Consider the following 26,296-nt stretch of genomic DNA (forward strand, 5'->3'; position numbering starts at 1 on the left):
TAATTATTCTCTTGCATTAACTTGTAGCATCTCTTTATATACTCCCTGTGCACACATGATTTTCAACAGTTGTAAATTCTACTATAGATCTGGAGTAATCCAAATGTAGAGTAATCCAGAGTTTAGTTAGTAAACCTAAAAATGGTTAGACTTATTAGTTGTTTATATCCTTAGCCATTTGTAACCAGAAAACAACATAAATGCTTGCAGGTTAAATCATAAGAAGTATGGGACATAAATAAGGCTAAACTTTTACCTCCTATGCGTAAAAATCCTTTTACCCTTGAAATGCATATAAAATACTAAAGTGTGTCCAGAAACAATGAACAAATACAAATCACTCTATGGATGTTTTGCTCAGCTATAGAGAGTTGTTAGTTTTACACTATAAAGCCATAGGGAGTGGAAACACTATTTCTTTATGGAATTTAAAACAAATTTCAGGTAATCATCCAATATACTTTTCCTTAAAGTTATATACAATCTTCAGATACAACATCTCTGAGGTGTAAGATTTCACCTCAGTCCTCATTCAATAACCATTTTTGAGCACCTCTTACGTATTACGACAGGTATTATAAAGGAAAAGAAAAAAAGACCCAGTCCTTGACCTCCAGTATTTCCAAGACTTAATGCTAACTCAGATGAATGAACGTAATCACAACTCAGTGTGACACATGCCATTAGGATGTATCCATGCTAAGGAACCGTCTAGGAAGCCTCTATTATCTAGACTGGGATAGGCTACAGATTTAAGCTGATTTACAGAAGACAAGCAAGAATGAAATAATCAAAAGCACTGAGGCAAGAAGGAGCATTATGTACAAAGACAGAGGTGTGACAGACAGGTACACGTACAGGCAACTAAAACTAGCTCTTCATGAATTGTACAAAGGACACACGGAGGGTGGCAGGTGGCAAGAGAGAAAGACCAAGTGCGAGGACCACATCAGAAAGGGATTTATATGTGGAGGGTGAAAAGAGTTAATAAAGGGGTAAAGATAAGTGCATGAAGACTTATTACTATGACACCAAAGTTACCAGAGGGTTCTATACGGTGATAAAGATAGAAAGTGGTCAAGGTCTACGGAAGGTGGGTTACAGTGATGCAAATGGAGTCAGGGCATGGATCAAGGATATAAGAGAGGAAATGTCGGACAGTTTTAGTAATGGACCTGTCCTTGAGTTAAATGCACAGGAAAACACTGGGGGGGGGGTCAAAGAAGATACTCAAGAAGAGGAAATTATTTGTCTCTGCTTTGGGATATAATCAGATGGGATATAACGAATTACTCAAGAAGGAATTATTTGTCTCTTTTTCAGGGTATAATCAGATGGTGCTGATATAGATGTTTTAAAAACAGAGAGAGAGAGAAAGTCAAGAACTGGTCTAGTTGATTAGCATAAATGGCTTATGTAAGCCCAAGTCTCATTTTTAATCTTCACACAGTTAATTCAACAGGTTTTAGTTCTCTGTACCATTTTTTATTGTGAAAGTAATTCTTACCATGAACTTGCTTTGAAGCTTACTATACGATTTAATAGGCAGCACAGAGAAAATAATGCAATGCAAATAAAAAACCTTTTGTGAAATTTTTTTCTCTTGAATGAATCCCTTTGCCAACTGTCTCTTGAGCGCCTGCTAAAATAATCTTTGGGCAGCAAGGAAAAGCTAAAGTCTATGCAAAACAAAGCAGTTTAAAACATTGAATGAGCTTATTCCTCTGGGTCAAGTATAATTATATGATGTGATTAACATTTTCAACTGACTCACTAAGTTTTAGGCTACAGATCAGCCCTGAATTGTGAACCAATATACAGCTTCTTTAGTACTTTAATAAAATCCTAAAGTTGGAACACTTCAGAGAGTGTTTAATTATAATCCACCCTCTCACTTAAGACAGAAATCTACATACTAAAGCGCATCTGCCCACGCACTTTTCAAAGCCAAGGTTTTACATATCCCATGTTCCTGAGATGTGGGCTTTGTAGTCGGGTTTCTAAACTTCGTGAGCTGAGAGTCAGATCCAAACTACGGTGAACTCACTGACATAAGAAATTCATCCTGTGAGCCCTCTGAAGAAATGGACTGTGAACCTATCCCAGGCGACCCCACTCCAACCTGTGCTCAGAATGATTAAGTCTTTTTTCCATTTGAATTTCTACAGTCCCTATCTCACCATATTGGCTAACAATAAATTTAACAGCTGCTTGTTTTGTTTCCTATGCACAAATGTGGCAGTCTTTACACATATACTGCAGGACGTGGTATTATTTTGACTGAAGATATGCAAAATAAATGAGTCACCATCTGTGGATACCGCAAAGAAAAACAGTCTGAAGAATTAATCACTACATCATGGTTAAATTAAAATTGTGGCATGCTATGGTAATTCTGGCTTGCTTTATAATTTGTGAAATAAAAGAAACAGTCAAGCGATGGAAAATTGAGTTAGCCAGAATGTAACCATCTTGGCAATACGAATGATTATTTTGTTCTTATGTCTTGATTAGGGCAAATTTTACACAAATTTTGTTACAGCTTTAAATAACAGAACTTTGAAATCTATCAGCTCAAAAAGTAATACTATCAGCTTACATTGAATGTAGTTATTATTTTATGTAACATACCAACCTCAGCACTTATTTTTAGTCCCTCAAGAAACAGTCTATTCATGAGACCTGAGAAAATCAGGTATTCATCACTCACAACATCTTTATGGCTCTCCTTCCACATGAAAATGATGCTAGTAACTCATCAAAAGTAAGGCATGTTTAACATTTAATTTTCTAGTAACAGAAAAGATTTGTGCCAATTCACTCATACTCTCTTGTGTGGCCTCCCTTTGAGTGTAGTTCAATTCGGTTCAACAAGTATTTATCGTATATCTGTTCTGTGCCAGGCATTGATATAGGAACTTGCTCATAAAAGGAACAAACTAGATCCCTGTCCTTGGGGAACATACATTCTAATGGGTGAGACACACAATAAGCAAAAAACGTAATAAATGAATTATACACAATGATATCATCTCTGTAAATAATATAAAGTTATATCGTAAGAAAAAGTCGAGCAAAGCAAGTGTATCAGGAGAGCCAGGGGTGGTGGGAAGGTGGGGCTGTTTCAGTATCATCTGGGGGAATCAGGATAAGCCTCAGAAGAAGGTAAGATTTCAACAAATACTGAGAAACCAAGTTGACCAAGTAGATTTCAGGGTAGAGGAGGCAGCAGATTTCAGAGAAAGAGAAGAGCAAGAACAAATTGGGAAAAATATACCCTGAGAGTCCAGTGACAGGGAAGGCAGGGCAGAGAGTGGCAGAGGAAGCCAGGGAGGTGAGGACGGGCCAGCACAGGGGCTCTGGCTTCTAACTGAAATGTTCTGACCATCAGCAATAACATTAGGTCCAGATACGACATTCACTGCAAATTAGATTCCACATTTCCTAGTAGAACAAAAAAGTCCCTTTAATTTCTGACCTTACCCCAACCAACTTTCTGACTTTGCTTCCTTAATTCCTCTTTTCCTTTCAGCACCTTTAATTTCCAATAATAAAATTATCTCTCTCTCGTTCAAATACGGTTACACTATTTCCCCATCAAACCCAGCCATACAGATAGTTTCTAAAAATAAAACCTAAACTGCTTTCATATGTGCATACCTGCTTTATCTTTGTTTATAAATACATATAAACTAAGGAGGGCAGGAAAGAAGGTTATAACAAAGGACCTTATTTTGACCCAAAAGGCATCGCTACTGGTAGTGGTTTTTTGCTTTTGTTTTTAGATTAATCTATGAGCACAGCTAAGGAAATCTACAGTGAGTCTCCTTTTTTAATATTGCCAAGGAGCAGATATATTCATTCATTTTTTCTAATTTATTACATATGGTAATAGAGACGGAAAACAACAAGAAACACAAGCTTTTAAGAAATTGGGCTTCACTTAGCTAAATGAAAGTCAGGAGAATAGGCAAAGAAGAAAATGAGGAAGCATGGTATAAAAACTGTCAAAACAGAATGATTATCTTTAATAAATACAATAATTTAGCTTTAATAAACTCAGATAAAGTATTAAGGGATGCCTCTATATAGCTCTCAATGTTTGCTGATTCAAAGAGAAAAAGAGAGGTAACAATGCATACAACAGGAATTTATTAAAATACTTTGCTTCTTGAGAGAAAATTTAAAATCTAAAACATACATGTCTCTGGGCTTCCCTGGTGGCGCAGCGGTTCGGAGTCCGCCTGCCGATGCAGGGGACACGGGTTCGTGCCCCAGTCTGGGAGGATCCCACATGCCACGGAGCGGCTGGGCCCGTGAGCCATGGCCGCTGAGCCTGCGCGTCCGGAGCCTGTGCTCCACAACGGGAGAGGCCACAACAGTGAGAGGCCCGCGTACCGCGAAAAAAAGAAAAAAAAAAACCATACATGTCTCTCTGTAATTAAAATTCAAACCTTTAGTTTACTACAGGCAGAGCCACTTTATTTGGAAAATTGTATGATTCTCTAGTGTATGTTAGGAAATCACCTTTCCTTCGGATATGTGCCACAGTAGTTTGATGACGGTTAGCTTCAACGTTTAAGTAATGCTTTCAACGGGAGTTATTTTATTCTCACTATGTAGTATAGCATAACGTGGGACAGTGAGAGTAATCTCTTGATAATAAAGTGCTTTTTCTGACAAAACTCACATTCAAGTAAGGAAAATAGGGCACAATAAAGTAATACGTACATAAGACTCGTACAAACAGAACAAAATCAGTGTAAAAAATTTACACCCATATTAAAGGAATGCTGGAATTAATACAATTAGAATTAATGATTAGAATAAACTAGGATTAGGAAAGCAAAGCATCTGAAAGAAAAGAGTTGTAAACTATGTTCAGAAAGATAATAAATTTCACTTGCTCCTCCAAGTCAAACTGGTTCCACCAAGGCTGGACGGGAATACGGCAAAGATGCAAAACTAACATTAAAATACTAAGGTATATATCCACCTTAAATCTTTTAGGGAATATAAATGTATTTATATTCACACACACACACACACAAAACGTATACCTATAGATTTTTAATACTTACATGACCTATCTTTTTCATTCACTTGAAAAAAAAAAGTAGAGAGAAAGTTATAAACAGAAATAGCTGGCATTCCAAGAAAAATATGGCTATAGTTAAAGTGTGAATCTGATCTTTCTTTGGATGGAAAAATGGAAAAAAAATCTAGTCATAAATTAGATTTGAGTCATGTTCCTTAGTAACATGGTTGCTGATTTTTCTCATATTGAAAGACATTCTTTCCACTTGATTTCTTTTTCAAATGGTTTACATCACCTTTGGACCACAAGGAAGAATAGCAGTGGTGTCCCATAGAGTCATATGTTTTTATTACATTTCTTATGAAAACCAAAGTAAATTATGCTGCCCAAAGTGACAGGTGGAATCCAAAGGGACTCACAGATTTATAGATAAAATCATCTAAGCTATAAATATACACATTTTTCTAAAACAAGGAGCAGGCATAAAAGGCAATGACTGGAATATGTGGAAGAAGGCAGCACAGAGAGTCAGCCATGAAATTAACTGCAGCAGAAATGGCAGAAAGAAGTACAGCAGGACAATAAAAAGGCCCCTTCCCTACGGGGCAGCCAAAGATTTAACGCAGAATGGTGGAGAAAGTATTGAACTGCAGCCCTGTGTAAGGATGAAGAGCGCATTAACTTACACATCTGATGACATCTTTAGAAAGAGAGGATATTATAATGATAATAAAAATATATTTAGTAAATCTGGCCATGATAATCGGGGGCTATATATCTTATACCTTTGAAACCTGATATGTGACCTTTGACCAAATTAATAACTTCTCTAAACAGTCTGGTCTGTCTCAGGCACATAGTCAAGGCTTTAGTTCAATGCTGAATCAGTAAAGAAAGCGTCGTTGTATGAAAACACCACTACCACACCTTGTGGCAAATGGCAGATGGAATGGCTTCAAACTAGAATTATTTCTCTTAAGGGTTACGTGACACAGCATAATAAAATTTGTGATGGTAGCCAAGGTTGAGGTCTAAATATAATAATCATCCTTGTTGCCATTCTTAGTGCTTCCAAGGGATTTTTAATTTTAATCATTTAAAGAGGGAAAGGAAAAAAATTAAGTACAGTCATTGCTGAATAGTTTCTATTACTTTCATAAAAAAATTTAATACTAGCTTTTTGAAGCTCACTTGAGGTACTGCCTGTTTTCTCATTCAGTTAATAACTATCGATGAAATTCTGATATAAAGAATTTTAGACAGCAAAGCTGAAGCTGCCACTACTTTTCTTATTAACTTTCAGAAGCAACTGATTCTGGAAAACAAAGGCTACTACAAGAAGTACAAGCGCAGAAACAAACACAAACATTTAAGGAGGCCTACAAGTAGTGATTTTAATATACACTTGGCAGTATGTAAGGATTATAAGAGTTTTAATATTTCCTGAAATTAAATCACATGAAAAGAAGGAATTATTTAAAATACCAGAGTTCTGCCATTCATACCTATCATTTTAAGCTATATAAACAAAACAAATCAAATTCAATCATTCATCTGACAAATATTTACTGAGTACTTATCACACGCTGGATAATATTTTAGAAACCAGCAATAGGGTAGCGAAGGAGAGAGTAAACTCCCGCTCTCATGAAACTTACAGTATAAGGACGTACGCAGAACATAAAGAAATATATATATGTCAGATACTGATAAATGCAGAGAAGAAGAGAAATGAGTTGGGGGTAAAATTGTAAATAAGTTGCTCAAGGAAGACCTCATTGAGAAAGAGATATTTGAGGAAACTGTATTTCATTTTATTTTATTATTATTATTTTTTGCCACGCCATGAGATCTTAGTTCCCTGACCACGGATCAAACTCAGGCCCCCGGCAGTGAAAGCGCCGAGTTCTACCCACTGGACTGCCAGGGAACTCCCTTGAGGAATTTTAAATATCTCTTGAAAGGAGGAGAGAGCTAGCCATGTGGAAAACTGGGCAAGGTGAGGGTGGGAGAATTCCATGGAGAAGAAATGACAAGCCCTGAGGCATTAGCACGCCTGGCTTTAATTAGAAAAATAGCAAACAAGGAATCAGATGGTTCAGGGCCTTTTTTTGCTACGGCAAGGACTTATTTTTATTCTGCATGAAATGATAAGCCCTTGCAGGGTTCTGAGCAGAGAAACTACCTAACGTACATTCATTTTAGCTTCTGTGTTGAGAACAGACTAAAGGGCAACAAGGGAGGAACAGCTCAAACTAGTCGGGAGACTGTTACCAACAATCAGGGAGAAGAGGTTCAGATAAGGGAAGTAACAATACAGACAAGGAGCAATGGCTAGCTTCTGGATACATTTTGAAGTTAAAGCTAACAAGTTTTGCAAGTAGCATGGTACAGAGTGATAACGCCAGTGATTTTCATCTCAGGAACAGGAAGAATGGGCTGTCACTTACTGGGTGGGAAAGACTGCAGCAGGAGCGGGGTGGGGTGGGTGGGAGGTCGGGAGTCCAGCTCCCCACAGGCTCCATAAGGCTCTTTCTTTCTAGTGCAGATCTGTATCACGGAGGAAGCAGACTATGATCCTGGAGTTCAGAGGAGAGGTACAGGCTCCAAACACAGATTTCGGAGTCACAGATACAAAGATCAATGACCAGACGAGGTCACCAAGTAACGAGGAAAGCTCCAAGCCCTGGAGTACGGTAAAGTATAGAGGTCAAGGGAATGAAAAGAAAGAAGCCAAGGGAAGTGTGAAGGAGCAACCAGTGAGGTAGAAGGAAAGCGAGGAGGGTGTGCTATTCTGGAAGCAGAGGGAAGAAAATCATGTACTAAAAATGTTCAGTGAACATATCCGGGCATAGAAATTATTTCTTATTCAGGATTATTTTCTTAACCTATATTCTCAGATGTAGAATTACTAGGACCAACTGGTAAAATCGTTGAAAAGGCAAATACTAGGGAAACAGACCTGTGGTACTCCATTGGAGCTGCTACTTAGTATCCAGGCTAATCAATCAATACTTTCTGAATTCAGTTTTCCACTGTTAATGAATTTACCTAACTATAATCAAAGAGCTCCTATTAATTTTCAACAAAATACCATGACTAAAAAGTATCATGACTTTGACAACGGACTTCATAGAAGAGGTAACTGGTATCTATAACACTCATCTGATTTATATAAATTAAGTCACTATTATTCTCAGTCCAATTTCCTGTTTCCTTCATTGCATTCACTATGAATTTCATTCTTTCATTTGCTTATATTTTCTTGTCTATTATCTGTCTCCTCTAATAGAGAAGCTATGTGAAAGGCAGGGATTATTTTTGTCCGACTCAGCCCCATATCCCCAGCACCAAACACAGTGCCTGGCTTTCAACAAATGAATGAATGAATCAAAACAATGAGAAATTAAAAACAGATTGACACGACATTCTTACTGGAGAGATCTAGCTCCTGTTAGGGCACAGTTGCCTGGGGCAACTCAATGCTTTGCTCCAATGGCCAATGTTTCCAAAGCAAAAATACTATGCAGAGGCTAGCATCTGTCTATCATCTGACTTATAACAGAATATCAGGAATAGGGTCCACCCTACAGATTCTAGCACCTGCCTTTATTACAAACCGTAAAACTTTTTTTCTGCTCAGTTTTCATCTTAATCTAAATATCACTGTGTTATGGCTCTCAGATCCCCCACTGTTGCCCAGGGGTTGCCTCAGCTACAGAGAACACTACACCATAGGTCACGCTCTTTCTCAGGGTGACACACATCCAATGACTAACTGATGTAGGAATAGAAAGGTTTGGCTATCTCAGCCCAACTGGGGCCAATTCTGAAAAGCCACTGTAGTTGCAGAGTTCCCCGTGGGGCCAGAGGAAGGTGTCTTGTGCTGCGTCCCAGCTCAGTTTTTCCCTGTGCCCATTCCTGCCGCCTGGGTACCCCTTCCACAGGGTAGGGCACTTCTTATAAACCTCTGAATAGTAAAGGTCGTTTCAAAATATGTTTCCCAGGTAACCTAATCTGTGACAGATGGTACCAGGAGTGGTCTGAGAAAGCAGGTGATCAGATGGGGCTTTGGAGCTAGGTCACTAGTTGCCTGGCTGGCAAAGAGGAGCCCAACCCCAGTGGAACACAGAGAACCCCTGGCACAAGGTGGCTATCCACCTGTTAAAGCTCCCACCAGAGGTAGGCTGGGATGGTATACCAGCAGAAGGGGAACAGTTTAGCCAGAATGATGTTTGAGAAACATAGGAGAAATAAAAACTATAAGGACAATGGAAAAAGAATATAAAAAGCTAAGGGCAATATATGTATAACTGATTTACTTTGCTGTACACCTGAAACTAACAGAACATTGTAAATCAACTATACTCCAATAGAATTTTAAAAAAAAAAAAAGAATGCATTTGTAAATTTGAAGAAAAAAAAAAAAGCTAAGGGCAAGTAACCACCAACAAGAAAGCCAGAGGAACTCTCTGGTAGATACAAAAATGCTCTCAGATCTTGCAGCTTTTGGGCAAAGAAAGGTAATGGCCAGGAACAGGGATTAATCGTCAGAGTAGTCAAAAACTCCCTAACTTCCAGGCACAGAAGATGTGCTAAGTCAGGATTCTAACTGGAAAAGAACAGGATCCTGCCACATGGGATGAGATGTCTTGTTTGATGCCTCCCAAAATCCTGAATTCCCAGATTCCCCAGAACTTTCTGAACCCACAAAAGTGGCCTGCCCCTTCTTTTTTCAGGATGATGTAGGTAGAGGCTTCTCTCCCATAAGACCACCTGTGCCTCTGCAACCCCCCATCTGTCCACCGTCACCTCCTCTCCAGAAACTTTGGCCTATACAACTAGGGTTATATCACAATATAACCCACCTGGGATGTAAGACGCCTGATAAAGGAAAAAGAAAGAGGCTATTTATTTGAGAAAGGAACTGCAAGATCTAGCAAGTTTACATTAGCAAGGAGAGTACATCTAAGATTAAATTCTGAGGGTGTTTAATCAAAGGGGCTGGAATTTAAGATGAGATAAGGGAGGGTTTATTGATTTGAGGGCACTGTGCTGAGATGCAAGATTTACAACCAGCAAGAATCTCAGGAGACAGTACAAACTGGCTACTAGGATGGTTCCTAAAAACAGGGGCCAAGTAACAGCTCATGTAATGCTGAAATGCTAAGAATGCGGGGGCAGATGGCAGAAGAGGGGAGTACAGGCTCAGAGAGTGCATTCTGGGGTGCACATGCTACATAAGGCCAGAACCCCATTGGATGGTGATGTTGCCTGGGAAGGTCCAGAAAACACACCACTTAACCAAAGCCATGAGGAATGTATTAGTGAGAAGACATCTACATTACTAGGTTCTGCGTGGTGGCTCTCTTCTGAAGGTCAGAAGTGACAGAGGAAAGGTTTTTATGGAACCAGGCTCATTAACAGCAATGGGGATAATAGAACCAGATGAGGACCGGAAGCCACCAGAAGCCAGGTAGATACAATCATCCTGAGAGTGGCAAGGTTGGTGTGCAGGGGGTGCTGACCCACAGTTATTGACCTAATTCATGGAGTATGGCATCCCTAGAGACAAAATAAGAAGCTAATGAGGCTACTATTCAATAGGTACATTCAAAAGAAATCAAAGACGTATGACCACAAAGCTGAGGGTAGCTGCCCCAACGAAGTCCCAATCACATGCTCGGTTTCCAAACCTTCGCTAATTTTTGGACTCACTGATGGAAGAAGAAGCCTAGTCTCCAGAAGGGAGGATCTTGCAACACATGGCCAGAATACAAGACAGGGCTTCCCTGGTGGCACAGTGGTTGGGAGTCCACCTGCCGATGCAGGGGACACGGGTTCGTGCCCCGGTCCGGGAAGATCCCACATGCCGCAGAGCGGCTGGGCCCGTGAGCCATGGCCTCTGAGCCTGCGCGTCCGGAGCCTGTGCTCCGCAGCGGGAGAGGCCACAACAGTGAGAGGCCCGTGTACCGCAAAAAAAAAAAAAAAAAAAAAAAAAAAAAGACTACAAGATAATAATTCCCCCAATCCTTCCCCAAACGGACCTATAGCCCTTTATTCAAGCCATTGTGCACTGGGGACAGGGAATACCCAAACATTTTGAGAGCACAGAGTTGACAGTGATACCAGGAGACCTGAAGCATCAATATGCTGTCCCTCCACGTTAGAAGCGTATGGAGGCCCGTAATTAATGGTGCCCTGGCCAAGGTCTAGTTCATACTGGATCCACTGGGACCACAGACCCAGGCGGTGGTGATTTCCACAGTCCCCAAATATAGAACCAGGATAGACATATACTTGGCGACTGCCACAACACCCGTATCAAATCTTTGGCCTATGAGGTAAGATATGTAATTGTAGAGAAAGCCAAGAGGAAGAAGTTGCAACTGCCCCATCCCAACCCTGACAAGATAGTAAATTATAAAACCAACATAATGTTGCTCCGGGAGTGGGGAATGGAAATTAGTTTTTCCTTAAGGGTCTAAATAGCATGCAGGGGTGGTCCCAAGGCTGTTGGCCGGTCGACGTTGCAGCTCAACTTCTCTTTTATCCACTTCTTTTTCTGTCCCCTCCCCCTCCAAAGGGGTTGATTCCAAGCATACTCCTTAATATCTCCATCTCAGAACCAGATTCCTGGCTAAGCCAACTTGTAACAGGCATTTTCCACCTTGAATGTAAGTTATATTTCCTTTTTAAATGATCTTGGGCTTATCTTCAGGACTACTCCCCAATTTAATTTGGTAGTACTAGGTTTCATTACTAGAAAACTTTTCCCAAAGTAGTGTCCTGCCAGGAAGTGCCTTTGAAAAGTCTGTGGGATTTTTCTCTGGGAAGAGTCCAGAAGTATAATTCCTGATTTATAGGTGGTCTCTGCATTTTAAATTATTGTTGACTCTTGTCAAACCCCATTTCCTTATTATAGATCCTAGGTAACCTCTCAATTCAACATTTAAAAAAAAACAACAACAGCTTTTCTGATTCTAGACTGACACAGCTTATTCAAAATTAGCTTTTCATCTGGAAAGCTTTTCCTTGATTATGGAAATATTCATTTTAGTTAACAGCATTTAAGTATATAGGCCATACACGCTAAGTTCATAACTTGTTTTAACAGCTTCTTTGTAAGTATATTTAAGTTATCGATATAAAGATAGATTTTATTTACACAAACAGAAAATAAAAACAAATATGTTGCGAATTTCCTTTTCTTTCATATAGCCTTGCAGTATTCTCTATACAATCTCTTGATTAATGTTGCTACCTATAAAGTTACACATAATTTCAAAAACTTACATAAATTTTACAGGGTAAGGAATTTAAACATGAAAAACTACTATCAATTAACTGTACCATGAAATCTTGAACTTAAACTGTAGAGTTTCTCAACTATTTCTATGAGTAAGTGTAGTTTATTATAAGTTTAAGTTAATAAATAATAACAATAAATAAATCAGTAGTAGTCCATACTAATTGGCAAATATATTCTGCACAAAATCTCGGGTAATAAGAGATTCAAAATATTCTAAATACTGTGCAAGCTGATGAAAGCATTTTCGGCTGTTGAATCCAACTTCTTAAAATTAAACCTTGTAATAAAAAAAAAACAAGAAGTATGTCTACAGTTACAATTGATTCTAGTGATGAGTTCATTTCTATGAAAAACCAAAGCAACATATGTGTTTTTAAATAGTACATGGTTTCTGTGGCTATACAGAAACAAATGGGATGGCTGTCAGTGTGACAAAATTCTCTCAGAACTTATTACTAAATTATGGCAGAAGTCTCTACCTTGAAGGAAAAAAACTGGATAATTTTACAGTAGCCCTGGGTCCACAATTAAATGCTACCTAGACCAGGTGAAATATTGTACCGCATCTTAACCAAATACAGTCGATTTAATCAGAGATTCATGGATCTTGCTCCATTCTGGACCCTGTGGATTGTACTAACTCATGCTCACTTCTTCCTCTGCTTCTCCTACCGCAAGAGTCAGATTCACCCACAAAGATGACAGAAGACCAGATTTTATCAGCAGCCAGAAACAAAGTACAGACTGCCAATAACCATGAAAAGGCTTGCCCAGGTAATTTAGTCACTAGCCACTGCCTCATTCACCATAATCATGCCTCCCGAACAACAGAATCTGAAGATTCTTGTAAGAAAAAAGCATCTTCAGGGATAGAAACAGAGACAACTTTTGGCGGGGGAGACACATGAGATTATCATTTGGCCAGCAACAGTTATGAGGAGATATATATATTTCATTCAAATCACTTCTAGTTGTTAAACATACTGCACCATACTTGGATATTTTTACAGTTTATTATGTTAGGTTATCTTTAAGTTTTTGAAATTTAACTTAAAAATAGATAAAATAAAGATTATACGTACTTGGAAGAAACTGCCTCCATGAATTCATCCAAGAAATCATCATATTCAGGACCTCTCACTCTTCTCTGCCGGAGTCCAATGTACAATGGATCTTTAAGTAACTCCTATTTATAAAAAAAGTTACCGTAAGTATAGAAATAACTAAAAGCAAGTCACTTACTCTTTCTGAGTGAACCTCAGTTTTCTCATCTGTACAAAAAGGATAGAAATGGAAATAAAATCTAGCTATACTGATTCAGAATTAACCTACAGAGTTATTATTATTATATATAATATAGCTACAGTGCTTATAAATAAGAATATGAAATATAATTACTAAACATTTAAAAGATTCTTATGTTTTTACTGTTATTCTTATGTCTTATTCTAGAGGAGAGAAAAGGTATTAAAATCTCTCAGTTGTGTAAAATTCAAAAGGCAAAGCTCATCACATAGAAAAACAATACTGAGATTTGAAGTATCATATTAGCTTAGGAAATGGAAAGACAGCAATTCCTTTCTTAGATTTTTTCTAAAACTGATACACACACACACACACACATATATATATATACACATATATCAGGCAACACTACTCTGTTTAAGCTTTAGAATAGGTAATTTTTTAATAAAATCAGTTTTTAATTGAGGTATAATTTATATACAGTAATATGCACCCATTTATAACAAAAGCTCCCAGTAAACTAGGAATAGAAAGGAAATTCCTCAAACTAATAAAGGGCATCTGTGAAAAACCCACAACAAACAACATATTTAACAGTGAAAGACTGAATGCTATTCCCCTAAAACTGAAAACAAGACAAGGATATCTAGTCTCATCACTTCTATTCAACACTATGCATACTAGAGATCCTAGCCATTAAAATTAGGCAAGAAAAAGAAAAAAACAGGAATAAGGATTGGAAAGGAAGAAGTAAACTGTTTCTATTTGTACACACATGACCATGTACATGGGAAATGCTAAGGAATCTATCAAAAAATTCACTAGAAATAATACATGAATTTAACATGATTGTAGGATATAAGGTCAATTTACACAAATCAAATGTATATCTATATACTAGCAATGAATAGTTGAAAATGAAATAAAATATACAACTCCACTTACAACAGCATTCCAGAACATAAAATTCATAGGGACAAATTTAACGAAACATGTGGAAGGCCTATATACTGGAAAGCACAAAATACTGCTGAAAGAAATTACAAAGACAAACTTTTTACAGCCTGGGAAAAATGGCAATCTGTTTGACATAACAGTGAAACAATTGACAACACTGCCACCTTCAGTAACCTAGAATAGAGAAGAATGTACCTAACGCACTTGTGAATCTGACTAAAAAGATTTCCAGGCAGAATGCTGAATGCATAAACTGGCTGTGTGCTAAGGTTAAAACGGACATGAACTAAAGAAGGAAATGTTCAGCTTGTGAGCAACATTTAAACAGAATATAGAGGACACAAGACTTGCCTGCAAAAGATTTCCAAAGTAAAATAAGGCCTGTGGTCAAAGAACAAATTAAGTGTGTGGTTGTAATAACTCTTTTGAAAGCTTCTGAATGATTTAAAGTGGAGCCTAGGAGACCATTTTGCCTAGTTCAGTGGAACTGGTACCACAGCACTCTGATATGTCAACCAATAATAGGGAGAAGGCCTATTTTGAAAAGAATTGTGAGTAGGGCCTTTATCTAATGTAGTAGACTATAATCTGATATACAGAAAGCCGAAAAGAAATTTTTAAAGGTACTGTACTACTTGGATTAATTGACACAGAGACACTTCAAAATGAAAATACTTCACTGGATCCTCCACTTTCCACAGGCAGGAAGCAGACTGAGAGAGCCATTCTGATGCAATGGGGCCATTTCTTATGGAACAGGAAGACTATCTCAGAGGACAGAGCCAAGAACCCAGACAGAAGAGCCAAAAGCCTAGGAGAACAATGAACTACAGAACCACTCTGAAGAAGAAGAACTGGGACTCTTCAAAGAACATTCCCTGCTCCTCAAGTAGGTGGCCTGGCAACATACGTCCACTGGGAATTCAGAATTGCTATGAACCACTTAGAGCCATATGACTCCTATTCCTGCCATTCTGAAAGGGAGTGTTGACTGCAGTCATTCTGTCCCTGCCTCACCACTGTATGCTTGGTACGTGGGAACATACAGGAGGAACCACATCAAGGAGCAAAACACGAGGGTCTTCATTTGCATCTAGACCTGATTTAGATGACAGGATCCTGAACTGTGGGCCTGCTGTTTTTCCTGGGATGACATTTTTGGAAACCTAGGATGGAGATGAGCATATTTTACATGTGGAATGTGAACAATGTGTGAAGGGTGAGAATCTCTACAGAGAAAGGCTAAGCTGTCCCAAGAAGTCCAGCCTCCCCAGCCATCCCAGGGAATCAAGAACATTAATAAAACAGCAATTATTCTAAGTCACTAGGTTTGGAGGTGGTTTATAGATAAATGATATGGTTTTGCAGGTGTGGTTATGTTAAGAAGGTTGAACCATCTGAGTCACCTAAGTTGGAATTTGCTTACAGACAACAGAAACTATAGCCCAGTTCACACGTCTTGCCCTAGTGTAATTACTAATAGTATCCTCTTTCATTGTGAAAGTGCCTTGGTTTGGCCAATACATTATGTGGTCGTCCCACTTATAATGTACTGCACAACAATGGGTTAAGGCTTTCTGGCTAGCTGGAAGTTAGCATATCAAATCATATAAATGTATTTCACAGGAAATGTAAAATCTGAAACAGTACTGTTGTAAAGCCCAGCTGTTCCTTGAGGCCTAAAAGCTTTAAACAATCTACTGGCAGGCTTCTGAACAGTTGATGTTGAAGTGCCAATGAGCTACTAATGGCTGCCAGAATTAAAATACTTTCTCCATGTCTGGGACATAGTTGGACTTCTAAAACGTGAATTAGAAAAAGAACACAATTGAGAAAAGATGTTACATGTTTCCCTTCTCTTTTCTCTCATTCTTTCCCATGATAGTAATTAAAGTATATCATTAAGAAGTCTGCCACAGTGAAGAGTCAGTTATGAAGATTTATGAACAAGATAAAGCTTTTGAATTAAATCAGGAAGTTATAAAATTCTTCCAGTCATAATGTCTCTGTCAAAAGTTACTCTTTTTTAAAAATTTCATGATAATTAAAGCTTTAATAATGAGTGCATTCTTGGAGATCTGGCTGACAAAAAAATAACATCTACAAAAAGCAATTTAACAAGATTACCCAGTTGTGATAATGGCACCATAGACCAAGTAGCCTGGCACAGAAGTGACATTAATTCATTGGATTAAAAACTTCTCACAGCCAAGAGTAAAAACTTAATAGATCTTTGTTGGAAAATAAATGAAAGACTTGGTATTAAGCAAACACTTTAAAAAGATTAGACCTTCTTTAACAAGAGGTGTCACATGCAATGCATTTGCTGTCACTGAAGACTTACAAAGACTTAGAAGCATGTGAGAAGGAAAAAACTTAGGCTTTGAAAGAGAGTAAAGGACAAAAGCATATGGAAACGTAAGAGAGTTTCAAAAAGGAGATAAGGAGGCTATATATTGATAAAATTAATTATCATACTTCTTAGCACTGTCTCAACTCTGGAACCTTGGGAATTTTTATTTGAAGTTAATAGTAATCAATACCAACTTTTACCTTGTTCATATCTCTCATTTCTACCATTCCAGTCTAAAGTTTCTGAGAAATAAAAAATATTTTCTCAATATTCTAAAGTTTTTAAAAATCATTACAAAAAGCAGTACTTCCTATCAGAAAATTTGAGAGCACTGAAATGTAAAATCAAAAACAAAGAAAACCAATAAGCTCTACCCAAGGTGCTAGTGGTAGCACCCCACCACCAGCACCTTGATGCATATTCTCCTATGTCCTTTTCTTTACATCTATGCATGTATAATATTATCTGTCCAAACTGGGGACAATATCATAGACTGTTTTATAACCCCTTTTCACATCGGAATATATAGTGGAAAATTTTCACATCACTCACTAGATGAACATTTTTTTTTTTTTACATCTTTATTGGAGTACAATTGCCCTACAATGGTGTGTTAGTTTCTGCTCCACAACTAAGTGAATCAGCCACACACATACACATGTTCCCATATCTCCTCCCCCCTGCGTCTCCCTCCCTCCCACCCTCTCCATCCCACCCCTCCAGGCGGTCACAAAGCACCGAGCTGGTCTCCCCGTGCCATGAGGCTGCTTCCCACTATCTATCTATTTTACGTTTGGTAGTGTGTATATGTCCATGCCACTCTCTCACTTTGTCCCAGCTTACCCTTCCCCCTCCCCATATCCACAAGTCCATTCTCTAGTAGGTCTGTGTCTTTATTCCCGTCTTGCCCCTAGGTTCTTCGTGACATTTTATTTTTCTTGAATTCCATATATATGTTAGCATATGGTATTTGTCTTTCTCTTTCTGACTTACTTCACTCTGTATGACAGACTCTGGGTCCATCTACCTCATTACAAATAGCTCAATTTCCTTTCTTTTTATGGCTGAGTAATATTCCATTGTATACATGTGCCACATCTTCTTTATCCATTCATCCGATGATGGACACTTAGGTTGTTTCCATCTCCTGGCTATTGTAAATAGAGATTCAATGAACATTTTGGTACATGACTCTTTTTGAATTATGGTTTTCTCAGGGCATATGCCCAGTAGTGGGATTGCTGGGTCATATGGTGGTTCTACTTGTAGTTTTTTAAGGAACCTCCATACTGTTCTCCACAGTGGCTGTACCAATTCACATTCCCACTAGCAGTGCAAGAGGGTTCCCTTTTCTCCACACCCTCTCCAGCATTTATTGTTTCTAGATTTTTTGATGATGGCCATTCTGACTGGTGTGAGATGATATCTCATTGTAGTTTTGATTTGCATTTCTCTAATGATTAATGATGTTGAGCATTCTTTCATGTGTTTGTTGGCAGTCTGTAGATGAACATTTTTAAAATTTGTGATCTGTATTGGAACTCTGCCCTTCTAGAGAGGATGAACACATTAACAATCCCCCACCCCCCAGTGACATATAATAAATATGTTTATTTTGTTGCAACCAAAGGAACAGTATTATCTTTCCACACACATATGTGTGTGTGTGTGTGTGTGTGTGTGTGTGTGTATCTGAAGTATACATGTAAAATATATAATAAATAAAATATACAGTAAAGTTAAAAATATATAAATATATTTAAAAATAATGTTATCAAGTAGTATTCATTTATATTTCTTTTCTAATATCATTAAACAGTTTTCATTAAACAGTTTCATAATGGTTTTACTGACCATTTTCATTTCTTCATTTTTAAATTATCTGTGACCACTTAGGCAATTTGTATATTTCACATTTAACATTTTCTCATTGAATTGTTCTTTGAATACTAAGAACATTTTAAATCTTTATCTGCCACAAATGTTATGAATATTTCCCATTTCAGCATTTATTTTTTAATTATATTTATAATATACAGATAATCATACGCTGCTGCTATTTACTCATTATTTGCAAATGAAAAACCAAATTCTGTAAAGAAATAATATAAACTTTTTGCTCTTTTGCTGGTTCATGTCATCAATATGATTAAGCAATCTAACTGCCAACGCTCAGGCAAGAGCCTCAAGCAATACTTAAAATGTCAGCTTGCATATGAGCTGGCGTGAATGTTAGCAAGCAGCGGAAATAAAAATGATTAAAATTTGACTGCGGTTCAGTAAGTCTGGAGTGGAGCCCAGCATTCTGCATTTTTAACACATGCCCCCAGTAATTCTGAACGGGGTTCGTTCATGGAACGTATATTGAGAACCACTCGTTTCAACCTTAAATTATTAAGTTAAAATAAAATTATTCTACTTCCCCGAAAATTCCTGTCTCGGGTAAATTTTTTTCTATTTTCGTTTATATAATGGGTATTTCTGAAATATATCACAAACTTCAAGGAGTTCCTGAGACTTAACAGCGCATATAAAACCAAACTGTAGACCCCATTCTCTTTCCCAAGGCATTGATGTTGTGCCTCAGAAAACAGATGAATAAATCCTTGATATAATCCTAATTTAGAGAGAGTGAGGTAAGAGGAGACAATGAAAAAGTAAGCACGTGACAATACACACCAAGCTGGGAACTGAGAGATTACCTTCTCTCCTCTGGCTTTACTATACAATATAACGATTAGTACTCATTCAAATGCAGGATCACTTGACTGAGATGGCAAGCAATCCCCATAATATGAAAGGACAAAGATAAAAAGTGAGCGGGGGAGCTTCCCCAGTGGTGCAGTGGTTGAGAGTCCGCCTGCCAATGCAGGGGACACGGGTTCGTGCCCCGGTCCAGGAAGATCTCACATGCCGCGGAGCGGCTGCGCCCGTGAGCCATGGTCGCTGAGCCTGCGCATCCAGAGTCTGTGCTCCGCAACGAGACAGGCCACAACAGTGAGAGGCCCGCGTACAGCAAAAGAAAAGAAAAAAGTGAGGGGGGTTGAGGGAGAAATGCTGACAACCTAGCTGGGACCATGTGGCAGGCAGAATAATGACATGCCCCTCCCCACAAACCTATAAATACATTACCTTTTGTGGCATAAGAAACTTTGCAGATGTGATTAAAGGTCAGTCCTTAAAAGCGAAAAACCTTTTCTGGCTGTAGTCAGAGAAAGAAATGGGATGACAGAAACAGGGTCAGAGAGACACTACATTGCTGGCTTTGAAAATAGATGAAGGGGACCATGAACCAAGGACTGGAGGCATTTCTCTAGAAGTTGGAAAAGACAAGGGTGTGGAACTCAGCCCTGCTGACATCTTTTATGATTTTAGCCTGTTGGGACTTGTGTCAGGCTTGTGACCTATAGAACTATAAGGTAATATGTTTGTGCTATTTTAAGCCGCTCAGTTTGTAGTAATTTGTCATGGTAGCAACAGAAACCTAGTACCAGTCACATTCTAGTGCCAACAATGACTTCTGTACAAGTGCTGAAAGATACATGGCAGGTTCATATGACAGAAAAATCTATAAGGTTTTTCTTTTGTTCAGTTTCTCCCCAACACAGCTGCTTCTTGCCAAACATGAAGAGCATTTTCTAGAACAAAAGGGGAACCTCCTCAACAGGAAGAGGCTTCAACTTTGTGACTTTAAGTTCCAATAAGGATTCCAGATCTAGATACACTGTACACATGAACTGAAGGCCAGACTCAACATAAAGCTAGAATCAGAAAAGCTGAGACCCAGAGCAGCAGTTTAATAAACAGAGACTGACTATGTAGAGACAATATTCTCCCACTCGCACTGCCCATGCCCTCTTGAAGACTGACCATGTGTTACGGGCTCAACTGTGCGCCTCCAAAATTCATATGTTCAAGTCCTAATCCCAGTATTTCAGAATATGACTGTATTTGCAGACAGCGTCTTTAAAAAGGTAATTAAATTAAATGGGGTCACTAGGGTGGGCCCTAATCCAACATAACTGGTGCTCTTCTAAGAAAAAATTAGGACACAGATGCAGAGAGACAAAACACCACTGAAGGACAACAAGCCAAGGAGAGAGAGCTTAGAAGAAACTGACTCTGCTGACACCTTGATGATGGACTTCCAGCCTTCAGAACTGTGAAAAAATAAATTTCTATTGGCTAAGCCACCCAGTTGATGGTACTGTTACAGCAGCCCAAGCAAACACACACCATGTGATACATGTAGCAGTTTTTAAGACTGGAGGGGGCAAAAGGAACATTTACTCACATCTTTAGTAAAATACCAAGCTTCGATATTGGTCACTTACTTAAGAAAAGATAAATGATAAACATAACTTCTATGGGAAGATTTGGCAACAACAGAAAAAAAAAGAAAGAGAGTATGGAATGCTCTTAAGAGACAAAGAGAATTTATTTCAGGTAAAAGATAACTTTTATATAGCAACTGCTTCACAAGTAAATTAAAGAAAACGTGGACTATGAAATAATAGATGAAAGGTAAGATCAAAACACAAACATCCTACCTAAATAAATGTTTTGCATTATTAACTTAAAGAATAAGAGTATTTTTTGGGCAAGTACTTCTGCGGCTCAGTTCCAGTGTCTCTGCTCTTTAAATTTCTTTTAGTTGTAAGCTGCAGAGATTGAAGAAGGTAGGCAAGTGTGATTTAACAGCAAGGGAGGACTGTCCTATCAATCAGCTGCTAATTCCTTTTCTACTTTCATTACTACTCAATATAGGTATTTATGATAAAAGAGGAAAACATTTGTAATTTATAAAAAAGGGATCTAGCCTTCATGAAACTTTGCTAAGTTATTCTGGCTAAGAAACTAACTGTTGTTAGCAATTGCTTTTGTATTTTTATTATGAAGTGTTAAAACTGGACAGAGATTCACAAAAGGGATGAGATTAAAAATTATGACTGCAGGACATTTTGACTACAAGGGGTTTTTCACATGTGAAAGTGGAATACAGAGTGGCAACATAGAAACTACATGACACGTCACACAAACCCGTCATTCTGCCGTATTTCAGTGAATTAAGTTTTCTTTTTGTCTTCTCAGTACAGTAGCAGTGCAAGCATAAAGAGAATGAAGTGTCAACAGGTGGCCAAGATAGGGGAGTAGGAAGACCCTAAACTTACCTCCTCCCACAGACACAACAAAATAACAACTCCTTATAGAATAAGTATCTAAGAGAAAGGCCTGAAGACTAACCAAAAAGATTTTCCACAAGTAAAGACATAAAGAAGAAATCACAATGAGATGGGTGGGAGGCAGAGATGATAGAGTCAGGACCCACACTCTTAGGTCAGCCACCCACAAACAGGAGGGATATCACAATCAGAGGTTCTCCCCAAGGAGCGAGGGGTCTCAGCCCACGTCAGACGCCCCAGCCCAGGAGTCCTGCACTGGGGAGATGAGCCCCCAGAATATATGGCTTTGAAAACCAGTGGGGCTTCTCTTTGGGAGAGCTGGAGGACTGTAGGAAACAGAGACTTGGCTCCTAAAAAGTATAAGCAAAATCTCACACGCACAGAGGCAGGGGCCCGGGTCCAACACGCTTGCTGATCTTAGACAGCCACCTAAAGACGCAGGAAGCAGCTGGAACCGCCCTCAGAGAAAGAAGCAGTGGCAACAGCCATTCTGAGGACCTCATTCTACTATGATAATACTGGCTCTAGCAAAGCACCATTCTGAAATCTTCCCTCTAGCCTATTAGCACCAGGGTCCAGGCCCCATACTCCAGCAGGCCAGCATCGGTCCCAGGCTCCCCAGCTGCACAAAGAGCCATGCAGGGACCCAGCCTCACCCAGCAGACTGGCAACAGACCCACGCCACCCTAGGTCACACAGCCAAACACACAGGAAGCCTACCCTCCCATCCAGGTGGCCCACAGCCACCTCAGGAGGCATGGCCTCACAGTCAACCAAGACGGAAACCAGCCCCGCTACCAGCATGCCCAGAGTAGTTGGCCGTGCCAAAACAGAAGGATGCACAGAGCCCACACAGGGCGTACCCCTAGAACATTTGGCTCTGAGAGAAGAGTGCCACTGGGCCCCAGAGGACATCTACAGAAGGCCACTTCTCCAACACCGGGAAACGTAACCAGTCTACCTACCACATAGAAAAAAACACAAGAATTAGGCAAAACAAGGAAACAGAAGAATTTGTTCCAAATGAAGGAATAAGCCATAACCTCAAAAGAAAGAACTAAATAAAATGGAGATAAGCAATACATCCAATAAATAGTTCAAGGTGATGATCATAAAGATGCTCACCAAATTTGGTAGAAAGATGGATGGATACAGTGAGAATTTCAACAGAGTTCAAAAATATAAAGAAGAACCAAACAGGTTGAAGAATATAATAACTGAAATAAAAATACACTAAAGGGGGCTTCCCTGGTGGTGCAGTGGTTGATGCAGGGGACACGGGTTCGTGCCCCGGTCCGGGAAGATCCCGCGTGCCGTGGAGCGGCTGGGCCCGTGAGCCATGGCCACTGAGCCTGCGCGTCCGGAGCCTGTGCTCCGCAACGTAAGAGGCCACAATAGTGAGAGGCCCGCGTACCACAAAAAAAAAAAATAATAATAATACACTAAAGGAATCAATGGCAGATTACATGATAAAGAGCAATGAATGGATTGGTGAACTGGAAGAGAAAGTAGTGGAAATTAACCAAGATGAACAGAAAAAAGAAAAAACAATTGTAAAAAATAAGGACAGGTTAAGAGATCTCTGCAACAACATGAAGCATACTAACATTCACGTTATAGAGGTCCCAAAAGAAGAGAGAGAAAGGGGCAGAGAATTTATTTGGAGAAATAATAGCTGAAAACTATCCTAACCTTGGGAAGAAAACAGACATCCAGGTCCAAGAAGCACAGAGAGTCCCAAAGGAGATGAACCCAAAGAGGTCCACACCAAGACACATTATAATTAAAATGGCAAAAATTAAAGATAAAGAGAGAATCCTAAAAGCAGCTAGAGAAAAGCAACTTGTTACGTACAAGGGAACTCCCATAAGACTATCAGCTGACTTTTCAGTAGAAACTTTATAGGTCAGAGGGAGTGGCACAATACGTTCAAAGTGTTGAAAGGAAAAACCCTACAACCAAAAATACTCCACCCAGCAAGATTACCATCCAGATTTGAAGGAGTGATGAAAAGCTTTACAGACAAACACAAGATAAAAGAGTTCAGCACCACTAAACCGGCCATACAAAAAATGTTAAAGGGACTTCTCTAAGTGAAAAAGAAAAAGCTACAACTAGAAATATGGAAATTACAAAAAGCAAAATCTCACTGGTAAAGGCAAACATACAGTAAAGGTAATGGACCAACTACTTATACAGCTAGTAGAAAGGTTAAAAGATAAAGTAGTAAAATCATCTATATCTAACATAAGTAGTTAAGGAATACACAAAATAAAAAGATGTAAAATATGACATTAGACATAAATGGTGGGGGAAGGGATGAGTAAAAATGTAGGGCTGTTAGAATGCATTCAAACTTACGAGATCATCAACTTAAAACAGACACCTATATGTAAGGTTGCTATATATGAACCTCACATAACCACAAACAAAAAAACTATAATAGATACACGAAAAATAAGGAGAAAGGAATCCAAACTTAACATTAAAGATACTCATCAAATCACAAGAGAAAAAAAGAGGAACAGAGAAAAACTATAAAAACAACCAAAAAGCATTGGCTTTTTTTTTTTTTTTTTGCGGCACATGGGCCTCTCACTGCTGTGGCCTCTCCCATTGTGGAGCACAGGCTCCGGACGTGCAGGCCCAGCGGCCACGGCTCATGGGCCCAGCCGCTCTGTGGCATGTGGGATCCTCCCGGACTGGGGCACGAACCCGCGTCCCCTGCATTGGCAGGCGGACTCTCAACCACTACGCCACCAGGGAAGCCCTAAGCATTGGCATTTTAAAATGCCAATAAGTATATACTTATCAACAATTACTGTTGAGGTAAATTAATTAAATGCTCCAATCAAAGACATAAAGTGGCTGAATAGATTTAAAAAAAAAAAAAGAACCATATATATGCTGCCTAAAACAGATTCACTACAGATAGAAAAACAGACAGACTGTAAGGGATGGGATGAAAAAAAGAATTCTATGAAAAAGCTTGGATAGCAACAATTATATAAGACAAAATAGACTTAAAGACTATAACAAGACATAAAGCACATTACATAATGATAAAGGGATCAATCAAAGATGAATATATAACAATTAAAAATATATATGACCCAACATAGGGGCACTTAAATACATAAAACAAGTATTAACAACATAAAGAGAGAAAGTGACAGCAATACAATAATGGTAGGCACTTTAACACCCCACTTACATTAATGAACATATCATCTACACAGAAAAACAAGAAGGAAACACTGGCCTTAAATGACACATTAGACCAGATGGACTTAATAGATTTATAAAACATTCCATCCAAAAACAGCATAATACACATTCTTTTCAAGTGCACATGGAACATTCTCAGGACAGATCACGTTAGACCACAAAACGAGGCTCAGTAAATTTTAAAAAGCTGAAATCATATCAAGCATATTTTCTAACCACAATGCTCTAAGACCAGGAATCAACTACAAGGAAAAAAAGAGCAAAAACCACAAACGCGTGGAGGCTAAACAATATGCTACTAAACAACCTATGGATCACTGAAGAAATCAAAGAGGAAACCAGAAAATACCTGGAGACAAATGAAAATGAAAACACAAATGATCCAAAATCTATGGGATGAAGAAAAGCAGTTCTCAGATGGAAGTTTATATTGATATAAGCTTCCCTCAGGAAACAAGAAAAATCTCAAACAAACAACCCAACCTTACACCCAAAGGAGCTACAAAAGGACAAACAAAACTCAAAGTTAGTGGGAGGAAAGAAATCATAAAGGTCAGAGCAGAAATAAATAAAATAGAAACTTAAAAAAGAAATAAAGAAAGAAAAGAAGAGATCAATGAAACTAAGAACTGGTTCTTTGAAAAGATAAACAAAATTGATAAACCTTTAGCCAGACTCCTCAAGAAAAAAAAAGGGAGAAGGCCCAAATCAATAAAATCGGAAATGAAAAAGGAGAAATTACAACCAACACTGCAGAAATACAGAGGATCATAAGAGACTATGACAAACAAATAAAATGGACAACCTAGAAGAAATGAACAAATTCCTAGAAATGTACAATCTCCCAAGACTAAACCAGGAAGAAGTAGAAAATGTAAACAGACCTATTACCAGTAATGAAATTGAATCAGTAATTTTAAAACTCCCACCAAGATCAAATGGCTTCTACGATGAATTCTACCAAACATTTAGAAAAGACT

General features: G+C 38.6%; 1 protein-coding gene across 3 annotated transcripts in view; it reads right to left on the reverse strand.

Annotated features, from left to right (window-relative positions):
- Nucleotides 1-26,296, reverse strand: part of ME1 (malic enzyme 1) — a 199,468-nt gene that overhangs the window by 87,518 nt on the left and 85,654 nt on the right. For all 3 annotated transcript variants that reach the window (XM_079938774.1, XM_079938773.1, XM_079938775.1), the window contains exon 6: nucleotides 13,433-13,536. In XM_079938774.1, the coding sequence (XP_079794900.1) occupies nucleotides 13,433-13,536 (104 nt within the window). The remainder of the gene's footprint in view (nucleotides 1-13,432; nucleotides 13,537-26,296) is intronic.

The sequence above is a fragment of the Stenella coeruleoalba genome, assembly GCF_951394435.1.
Source record: "Stenella coeruleoalba genome assembly, chromosome: 12".
In the NCBI taxonomy this organism is placed as follows: domain Eukaryota; kingdom Metazoa; phylum Chordata; class Mammalia; order Artiodactyla; family Delphinidae; genus Stenella; species Stenella coeruleoalba.